Raw genomic sequence first — 11,879 nt, 5'->3', positions numbered from 1 at the left:
GAATCCCGGTTCAAACCAACCAGGACCTTACTGTGTGGAGTTTGCATGTTCTCCCGTGTATGCGTGAATGGTTGTTTGTCTCTGTATTTGGCCCTGCGATAGGCTCATGTTCATGTTCTTATTAATTCTTGCACTTTGAGTAATATCTTCACTGTTGAATGCACTTATTGTAAGTCGCTTTGGACAAAAGCATCTGCTAAATGAATGTAATCAAATGTTTTCATTTTTTTTTTTAAATGGAAGATCGTTATAATTCTCAATATACCTTATTCTTTTATATTTTTGCAATTCCTATTTTTTACATTTGTATTTCTTATATTTTTTAAGGTGTGTTGTGTGACAGATACTTGCTGCTGTAACACCGGAATTTCCCATCTTGAGATCATTAAAGTACCTACCTATCTATTTATCTATGAATACATATTAAAGTTTTTGGCTTTTGATATGCAGACATTGTATTTAAATGGTTCACAGATTAAATCACTCTCTTTTCGACCCATCTGTTTGGAAATCCTTTAAATGTACACATCTTAAAGCAGCAGGTAGAATCAACCCATCCAAGAAATGAAATGTCTCCATGAAATGAGTACAAAAAAAACAAAGTCTGCAAAATTTTTATTTTTCACTGTGCTGTTTAAGGATGTCCACATGAAATGATGCGCAAAGACAACATATGACTTGTTTCTTCCGATAGCCCAGAGGGTTCGAGTTTAGAAGTATCCCTCCATGTCATGCAAAAAACTGTTAGGCCCATTAAAAACATTAATACTCCTTTTGTTACAGAAACTAATTCCATTTGACTTAAACAATTGCTGTACAATACAAGAATATCAGTTGTCACTAATGCAGATTTAAAGATTTTTACCTGACAGCCTTGCACTTACCACAACTCAGTTTATTTCACTTCATTATGGACTAAGTTACCAGATATGTTAGAGCTGTGGTAGAGAGTAAGTCATCACTAAATAAAACAACTAAGATACTGTAGGGCACAAGTATGAAACATGGCATATTTTTCAGTTTCAATACCAAAATGATTATTTTTTTACGTAAAAACTTACATAGCAAGTCTTTTTTTATATCTGGTCTAAGAAATAGTAAACCAGATTATTAATCTGTGGAAACTTGTGATCCTCATTTCTACAAACACTTTGGTCAGTATCAGTGAGTATGGAGGTTCAGTACCCAGCCTTATTACAGACCATACAGCACATTTTCGAAAAAGCCCTGTCAATAGGACCATGTCAGGTACAAAGATCACAAATCTAATATGCTGTCAAAATTTACATTGATTTATTACTTAGATTTATTAATTTACTTCTCCCATGAAAGGACCGAATGATGGAGAATATGACAGTTCATGATGGATTATGACAATGGACAAAAGACAGCAGGTCAGACACTGACTCTACTGCTCCACGTTTTCATCATGCAACTACTTAAAGTATCTGAACACCTTAAAGGGGCAGTTAGCGATTCAAAATCAGCGAATATTTCCTCACGTTGCGCTAGCTGTTGGTTCTGTGTGCACTCCGAAAAATAATCCAGGTTTTCGGCTCAGCCCTGGCTCTGTAAATCGAAAAAAATGGTGCAGGCTGTAAAAACAACGCTGTGTGCAGTTTGTTAAACATCACTTGTCCACACGTCAGGAGACCTGCTAGTGGGTGGCGCTGCAACGCCATGGTTTTGGCCTAGTGGTTTACGCAAATTGCCTACTGCACCTTTAACATCTCGTTCTTGACTTCCAGTTGTTTACTGTAACTGATGAATAGGTGTACTCCTGGACCCTGTGACAGCAGTGTTGGGTTGCAACAGTGCACACAAAAAAACCACATCCACCATTGTGTTGTCAGAGGTGAAACAGCTTTCTGTCCAAAGGACTTGTGTTCTTACTTTGAGGCTGACTGGGTCTCTGCTGTGGACACTTATGATGAGGTCTCCAGCTTATTTACCAGGTCCCCGTGTATGACCTCTTTTTTTGTGATTGAAAGTGAAAACAGTTTTGATTGATTCATTAATGTTTCTGAATTACTTTCTTATTAGTTTATCAAACTAAATATCTTGTTCTATGCAAAATGGCAAATAAAGGGATACCATAACGTTACACCAAGCATGCTGAGGCTGCAGGCAGGAGAGGACAAAGTCAAAATGGAAAACTGGGGGGGGGGGGGGGGGGGGGGGGGGGGGGGGGGCATAGTGCTTTGCTCACTTGTGTATGTAAACTGCAACAGTTAACAGCTTCATCTTGACAGAAAATATGTCCGATGTCATAAGCCTGGTAGCCTGTGGGCGTCTGGTCTGGCCGTGACCTCAGTGTCTGCAGTTTGTTCCTTCAGTGAGCTCACCTTTCATACTCCAGATCATGTGGGACAGGTGGAGACTCAACCAAATCAAGCACACCCTGTGACAACCACCACCCTGTCAACAGTCTCCACTTCGCAATCACGAGAAGAACATGGCCCTTTCTGTCCAGCTCGACTACAGAGAGGTGCTGCAGGATCCTCAACTTGGCATCGCTCACCTTCATCTTTAAATGCTTCATCTTCTGCACACTGAGGAATCCACTGCAGAGGACAGGAGGAAACAGAAACTGCTGGTTACATCTGCTCCTTCTGATGGAGAGACTGATCATTCCAATTCAAGAATTTGAAACACGATGATGCAGCAGTGTTCACCAGTCTCATGTTCATTAACCAAAAACGAATACATTTTCAGGAAATCAACTATAAAACATGCATCATTTAAAAAAAGGTGGTGTACTTCCGTACAACACCAGTTTTAATACTAATACATTATTGTCATAAAAAATAACAATTACGTTTTTGAATACTGATGTCTTATGGTGTATACCTGAACATTTATCTTTCAGAGAAAAAAGCATCTAATCGCTGTGACTCCAGTGTTATAGTAAGACACTTCATGTAGGTTTTAATCAGTCCTCTCTAATCGACAGATCTTCCAGGTAGAACTTGTCCGTTCTGATCGGTGCTGCTGCAGCTGCTGATAGAACGTATTGAGCTCAGCCGGCTTGATGTTGGAATGTATGCTGAAAGAAACTGCTTCCAACATAGCTTCACTCAGCTCCTCATATTTAAAGCCCTTGGAAGAGTTGAACTAGGTCAGCCAGCTGATTGAGGAATATGTTCTCAGCTTTATCTCAAAACTGAGGCCTGTACTAGAAGGCAGGATTTGTTGTTATGAGGTAATCTGGTTTTCAGGGTATACCTCCATAGTACTGTACAACTAGCCTGCTCTGGAGCATGTTATGTTTGCAATAACAAATTAACACATAAAACCATGCCTCCTGACCAATCAATTCTCTTCATCATCATCACTAGACCTGTCACGATAATTAGGTTATTGATTTATCGTACGATACACGAAAATGAACTTGATCATTTGTAGTGACCTCGATAATCTTGTAGAAGAGTGCAGTGATTCACACACGCAACGAGCAATAGGCCTTTAATAAAAGCTCACATGATTCAGTTGCAAAAAAATCACAATAATATTGTTTATCGCAATAATTCTGGCCCAATATATCGTCTGACAAAAAGTAGTTATCGTGACAGGCCTAATCCTCACCACTACCATCTGACCTCAGAAGCCTCATCTAAGAGGCAATGTGATACGAGTGTTCAACTATTTAGTATGAAAAATAAATGTACACATTTATTTCATTAAATGTACAAATTGCACTAACGAGTCAGATCTACTTGTGCTAGAGTGTTGCTCTTAGCCTGGATTTTTCTGTTCAACTTGTTCAATTTTCTAAAATTAAAGTTTGTACTTTGTAGAATATGTTGCCAGTAGACTTGTTTGCCAGCTGACAATGTTTTCAAACATCATCTCTTTCATGTGAACGCGCAGGATTAAAGCTGGAATAAGGAACCAAGTTCATAAGCAGTGGCTTGTGACTGCTTAGCGTGATTACGGTCTAAGATCCAGGGTATGTTGAACATGCTTTGTAGTACAGGCCTCTGGACAAATAAACCAAAGCATTTGCATGATGAGTTCAACTGAGTGAATAGATTTTTAGTATAGAATTGTAATTTGGGTGAGTTTACCCTTAAACATACATGTTGTAAGTTTTTATAATTTATTATTTTACAACTTATTCCAACTCGTTGAATAATTTACCTTTACCTTGCATTTCGGCAAAAACAAAACATAAAGGCATGCAGGCAAATTTAAAGTCTGACAGTTTTCTTGTGGGCAATAACAGTCCCATAGTGCACTACTTGCAAACAGTGTATGTTCTTCTATTGGAATGGGAAACTCGGACTAAACAACAAAAACCATGTCATAAGTTTTGATGATAAACCAGTGTGTTTTTGACAGTTTAAGCGTTGAGCTGACTTTGGAGCTAATTGAGGGTCACAGAATCACAATTCATCCCAAAAGAAATATGATGGTCTGATTAAAGTTTCATGACAATCTGGCAACAGAAAGATCAGCTGACATTCTGATTATCATCTCAACAGTATTGAGAGCCCAGTAATAGACTGAAGGTAACAGACTCACTCGGTAACTGCTGTTGGCCAAACGATACTACAGAAGGAGGAACCTGGAAGAAAAAAAATGTACGAACATAAGAACAGCAGCAGAAATCAATTAACTGATCATACTCAACTAACTATAATAAAATTAGATTTTTCAATTTGATTTTTATAGCGCCTAATCAAAACTTACATTATCTCAAGGAACTTTAAATAGTAAGGTCCGGACCTCACAATATTACAGAGAAACCCAAAAGATCCCAAAATGAGCAAGCATTTGGCGACTGTGAAGAAAAATCACACAAAAAATCCCATTTTAACAGGAAGACATTTTTTGCAGAACCGGACTCAGTTGTTGGGGGCCATCCACGCGACCCGTTGGGGTGAGAGGAGAGAAATTGGGGTGAGAGGTGGGTAGAAAGAGGGGGAGAGAAGAGAGAGAGAACCTTGCAGATATCTCTTCCTGTGTCCACTATGTGGTGCTAGAGAATACCCAGTAATACTACATCATGATTCTGTACATGCAGAGTGCATCATGTAAATTTCAAGTAAATCGCATGAGGTTTGTCACATAGGACTGCCTTCCTTTTGTCAGTAGATGGCGCTATGACTATGGCTCAATATTTACATGATGTGTTAAGGGTGGGACTGTTATCATGTCTGAGAAATTTGGTGAAGATGTGACGACGTGGAGTGGAGTAATGGCAGTCGGATGTTTCATGGTGGCACATAGAAATTCGCTGCCACGCCACGGGGAGGGCGTTAGAGGAAAACTGTCCGATTTCAAAATATCACATCATCAAAGTGTTATTGCTTTTGGGCTAGTTTGAGGTGGATAAGGTAAACCTGCAAGGCAGAGGAACGTACCCCATCATGAAACAACAGCAAACTTTCCTACAAGGCCACACCCATGGCGTTCCACGGAACAAAAATCTTTTAATAACTTTTCATCACAAAGGTCTTTAGATGATAGCGACCGAATATGGAGTTGCTGTGATTAATCCTCTCGGGAGGTAGTTAAAGTTCGAGAGAGACAGAGAGAGACTATATAATTCACAGCACTCATGGTGAACATTATACATCTGCACATTATAATGCCTATGAGTCAGTATTTACCCTTTGCTTTCTGCTTATATTACTATAGGCTTTGTGTTTTCCCAAATCATGGTCTCATAAATCCAAGATAAAAAATAGCAGTTATATGTAAGAGAGTACTTTTCAAAATAAAAGGCAGTATTTAAATCCTGGTTGAGTCTCAAATAATAACCAGGTGCATCATCAGAACAAATAAATTAAGTCTGTTCTTTTGTTCAGTGTTAAGAGTCAATATTTCCTGCACCAATGTTTCAAATTAAAAGTCTACAAGAAAGGGGAGAGTCGCCAGAGGACTTTAAATGTGAAATGTCTATACTGTACAGAGGGGTAGGATACGATTCCTCTGTACTGTCCTCTCTAACAACACTTGGCAAATCCTAATGAGATGAATCTGCCATGGTGCCAGCCCAGCTGACTTTTAAAGGTAATGGGAAACGGCATTCTGATTGGTTTATTGTAAATTAAGCCCAAAACACAATGAAGAGACCAAGTACAACCTAGTTTTACAGAGGGTTAAAGCCCCTAGTTAAACTAGCATTAGTGGAAAGAAAGGTCCCCAAGACAGGTTTCAATCCAAAACATTACTGTGAGGTGACAAACCACTGCATCACCAAGGTGCCCAGATCAGGAAAAACAAATAAACTCATTACATTGAGCTTTACCAACAAAGTGGTTGTTAGCTTCTTTTATGAATCATCTAAGTAAGTACTGATCTTGTCTCCAGATGTTACCAGGAAACTAATAATAATATAAGCTTGTGGGAGCTGTGTCTTACCTCTGTAGAGTTCTTACTGATGGCTGAAGACAGGAGCTCTGCTGACTCCTGCTCCAACCCAGTCAGTGGCTCCACCTGCATCACATTACAATGGCACAGTCAAAGGTTTGTCAATGGACTGTAATTATATAGCGCTTTTCTAGTCATATAGACCACTCAAAGCGCTTTACAGGAAAGTTACATCTTCCCATTCACACACATTCATACAGCGCTGCTATTTACCGCAAATTTTTCTGTCACATTCATACACTGTCGGAAGTGCCGTCAGAGGCGAGTTAGGGTCAAGTATCTTGCCCAAGGACACAATGGCATGTGGACTGGCGGAAGCTGGGATCGCAGACGAACGACTCTACGTCCTAAGCCACACCCGCCCACAACCAGGGATGCAATATTTATATCTATATTTTGATTGTACTTCAAGCATTTTGGTGTGGCTGTCTGCAGGTGTACTATACCTGTGTTGGAAAAAATGTAATATTCAAGTAAGAACAGTCTCTTCTATGTATTTTCATCAGCACTGATGAACACATGAAAATGTTATATATTGCGTGTTTGAAAAGACCTTATGTCAGAGCTTATAAGAATGCCACCGATACAAAAGTAACTCTTCAAACACATTAGCTATAGAGGGCTATTATCCTAGGTCGCATTTTGTAAGGCCCTACCTAATATCTGGTACTTCAGTCTTATTTCAGCTTTTCACCTCAGAATTTGTGTCCAACAGTAGTCAACACTGGCATGACAAGATTATCAAACAGAACTCTTTTCTATATACAGTGTGTATATATATATATATATTTTTTTTTTTGTTTTTGTTTTTGTTGGAATAGTGAGTGTGCCATTTGCGTGGGTACCTCCATATCAGTAGTCTGTTGAACGTGTTGGATCAGCTTCATGACACTGCCAAGGTTGTTTCTGATGGATTCCATAGACTCTTTCTGAGCAGCTGTGATCTCCTTCAGCTGAGAGCACAACATTGTGTGTTTGGCCTTGAGGGCTCTTAGGTTCTCCAGCATCACCGCTGGGTTCTCCTGAAGGCACAAGATGTAAAGAGACTACTGTTCCGGCATCCAGCCTCAGCTGCTTTTTGTAGCATGGTCTCTCCTGCCATTGGGTATACATCCGAATAAGAATTTGGACTTTGTACTGGCAGGCTCACTTATTGTCCTCAATCACATTGATTTAGGATTATGTTTTTTGCATGCTGGATTATGTTTAATAATGAATTGGAAAAACTGAATAAAAATCTTAATTTACAGGAATTAAAATTTTATGTTAAGGAGAGATGTGTTTGCAGACAAATGGAAAAAAAATTTCCAACATTCAAAGTAACAGCAGTCATTATTGAGTTGTCACCTCAGTAGGACATCCATTCTCTGCAGTGCTGTTGATGAAGTCCAGCTTCAGCCGCTTCCCAATGTATTCCAGGTCAGCCTCTGACTTCATGAACTGCAAAGACATTCAGTTTTATACTTTTTTTATACATTGGCAAACTTATGCTGCTTCCTTGCTCAAAAAGTAGTGCTGAAAATTTCACTGGCATAATTGATTGAGCTTTCAGATCAGAGAATCAGTAAACAAGATATATAAATTTGACAATAATTTAATGCCAGCTCTTAGTACATTAATACAGTTTTAATATTAAGGGCTACAGATCTTTTTTTTGGTACCAAAAAATAATAGAGGGTCAATGCCCAGTCCTATTCATAAATGCTTCTTATGAATATAAAACTAATTAAAAATCAAAATGCTGTTTCTTGAAGTAAATAACACCACGGAAATGCCACCATCCTAACTGAAACCTAAAGTTGCCTTATGTTACAATGTGAAACAAAGTATTAAAAATGCCATACAGAAACCAAACACTGCATTGTACACTATAAACCACTGAGCCTAGGTGTAGCACACTCTCACCAAGACCATCAGATCCTACCATTGTCCACTTGACTTGATACAATCAATGAGACAATAGTCAGTGGAGCTGGTCTCTGCAGTTTTCAGATGCTTTGACAATACTATTGCACTACTAGGTGTCTGATACAGTAGTGCAATGAAGTCAGAGCACCTGCCAACAGCTGAAACTTAGGGGTTTGGAAACTTTTTCTTTGCTTGTAACTATGTCTGGCCAGTGACCCTTCGACATGGTAAATGGACTGTATTTATAAAGCGCTTTTCTAGTCTTATGGACCACTCAAAGCGATTATGCAGCATTCACACTGCCCATTTACTGCGATTTTTTCTGTCTGTTTTCTGAAGAGGCAATTTAGGGTTAAATGTCTTGCCCAAGGACACATCGGCATTTGGACTTGGGAAAGCTGGGATTGAACCACCCACATCCGGGTTGGTGGACCACATCTGCCTCCTGATCCACAGTCGCCCTACTAAACATTTCACTTTTTAGTACACTGTAGAAGGGCATTGGACAGATAGCAGATTAGCTGAACAATAGGCTATATTCTACAGTGCCATGCAAAAGGTTTTTTTTCTGAATGTTACCATTCACATTAGAAGCACTGAATTTTTTTGCATTTAAATTATGCATCTGATTTTTTTTGCCTCTGAATTCAACACTTCAATAACTTAACTTGTGTTTTTCAATGTTCACAAATTCATAATTCAAGTTATAAAATTCATATCATATGAATTTCAGTTGCTCAAATTCGACAGGCCAAATTCAGATCCCCCCAAAAAATCCGCTGCAACATACAGGACACCAAGGATAAGCAATCGATTCTGTGTGAACTCGAACCAACAGAGCCAATCACTGTGGCAAAGTTGGATAGATAATGTCAGATTCTGACTTTTTGGATCAATAACTAACAAATGAAACGTCGTTAAAACACAAGCGCAGCCTCCTCCCAATCAGAGTAAGGTACACATTGAGATTTTTCACAGCCTTTTCGGCGTTGTACTGCGTAGACGGTCCCTGCGCACACACCTGCATATTTGGATCTGAATTTGAGCAACCCTAATTTATATGATATGAATTTTATAACTTCAATTTTTTCATTATGAATTTGTGAATGTGGTGTCGATTTCTCATACAATCATGTACTTAACATATATTCTATTTAAATCGTGTTTCTGGTACGTGACTGTTTACGCCAGAAGTAAAGTAAATAGCTGAGCCTGGAGTAGAAATTCAGATAAGGGAAGTGTGGTTTGCAAGGGTTAACAAACAGCTGGTTTATTAGGGGTAATAGCACATTTGTGCCAGGACGGAAGGATTCAGAAAGATGTAAGGGTCAGCTGCCTTGTTGACCCCAGCCGTTCTGGCCTGGCTATTGAATATGTATTTTCTCTATGACATGGTTCAGCAGAATGAGCCCAGACTCTGTTGTTCTTTAGACTTTGTTCAATTAAATATGACTCGCAGACAAATTTGTTATATTTAAATGATTTCTGTTCGTTTAAATTTTACATTCCCCAGCTGCGAATAAAAACCCCTCTATTTCCTGTGTGCATTGCAAGTGAGAGCATCAACTGCACACTCAAAAATGGATCACGTTTACTCTGAACTCTGTCTGCTCCTACTGCACTTTGCATCACAAAAACTGCTTAGAATCAGTTGCACGGGTCTCAGACACAGTGAGTGAGATACTGTAGAAAGACGCAATTAAATCACTTCTCCTCTGCCTCCATAATAATTACAAGTAAGGAAAAGGAAAAGAACATGCATTGTATATTGTTATTGTATAATTGGGAAAACATTTCTGGAACATAACCTGATTTATTTATTTTTTTTTAAAAGAAGAGAAACGGCAACGTCACAAACATATTTGAGCGAACTTCAAAATGACGACTAGAGTCCCGGCAGCCTGACACGAGAGCCGTCGACGCTCAGGGAGGGAACTCCTGTCATGGTGTGACTTCACAGGCAAACCGGTAAAACGGAAGCGCAGCCGTGTTCGCGTTCGGTGGAATCACCGTCACACCCGAGGACCGGAGGAAGCCGCTGCAAAACAGCATTCGAGCAAACTGTCCCCTCACTGAACGTGCCCGTCGCGGCGCCCACAGCTCGTCGGGCGCTGCAGAGTTCGGCGGGAGCTCGCAGGAGCTGGAGCTCCGTGGTTGAGCGACACGGGCCTGTTGAATGGCGCTGAGGAGTTTGCAGTGTTTACGGATCACGCTGGCTACACAGAGAAAAGCGCGACATGCTGTAAACGGGGTAACTGCGCATTCATTGTAGAGCCACTCTCTTCGGTTCAGTTAACAAGGACAAATTCGGAAAGTATAATATCAGAGAAAATAAACTGCGCTCACCATAGCCTCCAGCTTCTCCACTGTGGACTCCATGTTGAACAGGTTTCAGCCCGACGTCTCTGATTGGCCAGCCGTGAGGAGTGGAGCACGCTGATTGGAGCACGCGGACTTGGCAGTGGTCGGTGAAGAGATGTCCAGCAGTCTTGTGGACGCGACAAGCCACACCCACTTCGAGCTGCCCCTCCTACAACATGCGTCCGTTAGCCCTTTTTCTGTTTGAGCGCGAAGGACGCACGGGAAGGAAGTGAGCCGCAGAGCATGGTTGTGTTGAGAGAACTGGATGCCGGATCACAGATGGCGGCATCGTTCAGTTTTATAGGAATTGCGCGCCTGGCGCATACGCCGAAAAAAGCTTCCACACGGCAGACGCACGTCAATAACATCCGCCGTCGCGTGATGACGTAGTATAGTGAAAGTGATCAATTTGATCAATTTATTGAATCAGTGTGTCATTTGTATGGAAGAGTATAGGGGACTAAAATGATAATGTAAATGTGAAAATGAAAATGTAATTCCACAATAGCATCATAGTTTTCCTGTGTCTTTTGAGTAAAAATGTAAATGAAAATGCAATAATCCAATTTTCATTTTCGCTTTCACATGGGCATTCTATGACTATATTAAAATGATAATGCAATTTGATAACAATTTGAAAACTCCATTTGACTTTTCATTTTCAAAGACTTAACCTGCACTTCAGTGGACAACATTCAAATGCAAATGCAATATAAACAGTGCAGCCTAATTTTCCATTTAAGCAAGCATTCTTTATGGATTTTCAAGGTGTGTGACCTTATAAAGGAAAGGACAACAGTGTCTCTGGAGGTCAGGTTTCACGGCAAACTAAGCGTAAAACCTCAGCTTACTTATGCTAACTGAATGCATTCAGCAGCCAGTAACCATGGCAGTTAAAGTCTCCTGATGAACACATAACGTTAGCTTAACATGTTGGTGTTGCCATTTAGTTGGTCCTGCCGGCTGACTCAGTCCAGGCTGCCAGGAGCCAAATCCAGCAAGCACACCTCAGTAATGAATTCCCTTGTGGCAAAGCCCCCCTGCCACCCTGGGTCCCCCAACACAAGACGGCCGCTCAAATTTTACACTTTATTAAGTAAAACACAAAATAAAATATAAGTTAAATAGTCCTGTGGCTCTGCCCAGCTTCTTGGCGCACAGGACAGTCTCTCATTATATGATCCAATGATGTGAAGTGTTCGTCTATGTTTGGTGGCAGCCTCCCTCATGGT

At 40.2% G+C, this 11,879-nt stretch overlaps 1 protein-coding gene across 1 annotated transcript; it reads right to left on the bottom strand.

Moving 5' to 3' along the window:
- Positions 1–598: 598 nt before the first annotated feature.
- Positions 599–10,675, bottom strand: ska2 (spindle and kinetochore associated complex subunit 2). Its single transcript, XM_047337366.1, has 8 exons — positions 10,633–10,675; positions 7,726–7,818; positions 7,224–7,400; positions 6,370–6,444; positions 4,517–4,567; positions 2,970–3,114; positions 2,676–2,679; positions 599–2,564 (listed from the first exon to the last, which is right to left on the bottom strand). Exons 1-8 carry the CDS (start codon positions 10,663–10,665, stop codon positions 2,342–2,344), a joined length of 801 nt encoding a protein of 266 aa, XP_047193322.1. The 5' UTR covers positions 10,666–10,675; the 3' UTR covers positions 599–2,341.
- Between the last annotated feature and the right edge of the window lie 1,204 nt (positions 10,676–11,879).

Source organism: Scophthalmus maximus, chromosome 2 (genome assembly GCF_022379125.1).
Source record: "Scophthalmus maximus strain ysfricsl-2021 chromosome 2, ASM2237912v1, whole genome shotgun sequence".
Lineage (NCBI taxonomy): Eukaryota > Metazoa > Chordata > Actinopteri > Pleuronectiformes > Scophthalmidae > Scophthalmus > Scophthalmus maximus.
This window is presented reverse-complemented; position numbering and strand designations above follow the sequence as displayed.

Excerpts from the sequence above, each read along its gene's own strand:
- ska2 (XM_047337366.1), bottom strand. The coding sequence starts at position 10,665 with ATGGAGTCCACAGTGGAGAAGCTGGAGGCTATG. Across the intron at positions 4,568-6,369 it reads TCAGTAAGAACTCTACAGAG|GTTCCTCCTTCTGTAGTATC; the intron begins GTAAGACACAGC and ends TTTTTCTTCCAG. Across the intron at positions 3,115-4,516 it reads AGCAGTTACCGAGTGAGTCT|TTCAACTCTTCCAAGGGCTT; the intron begins GTTACCTTCAGT and ends TGGCTGACCTAG.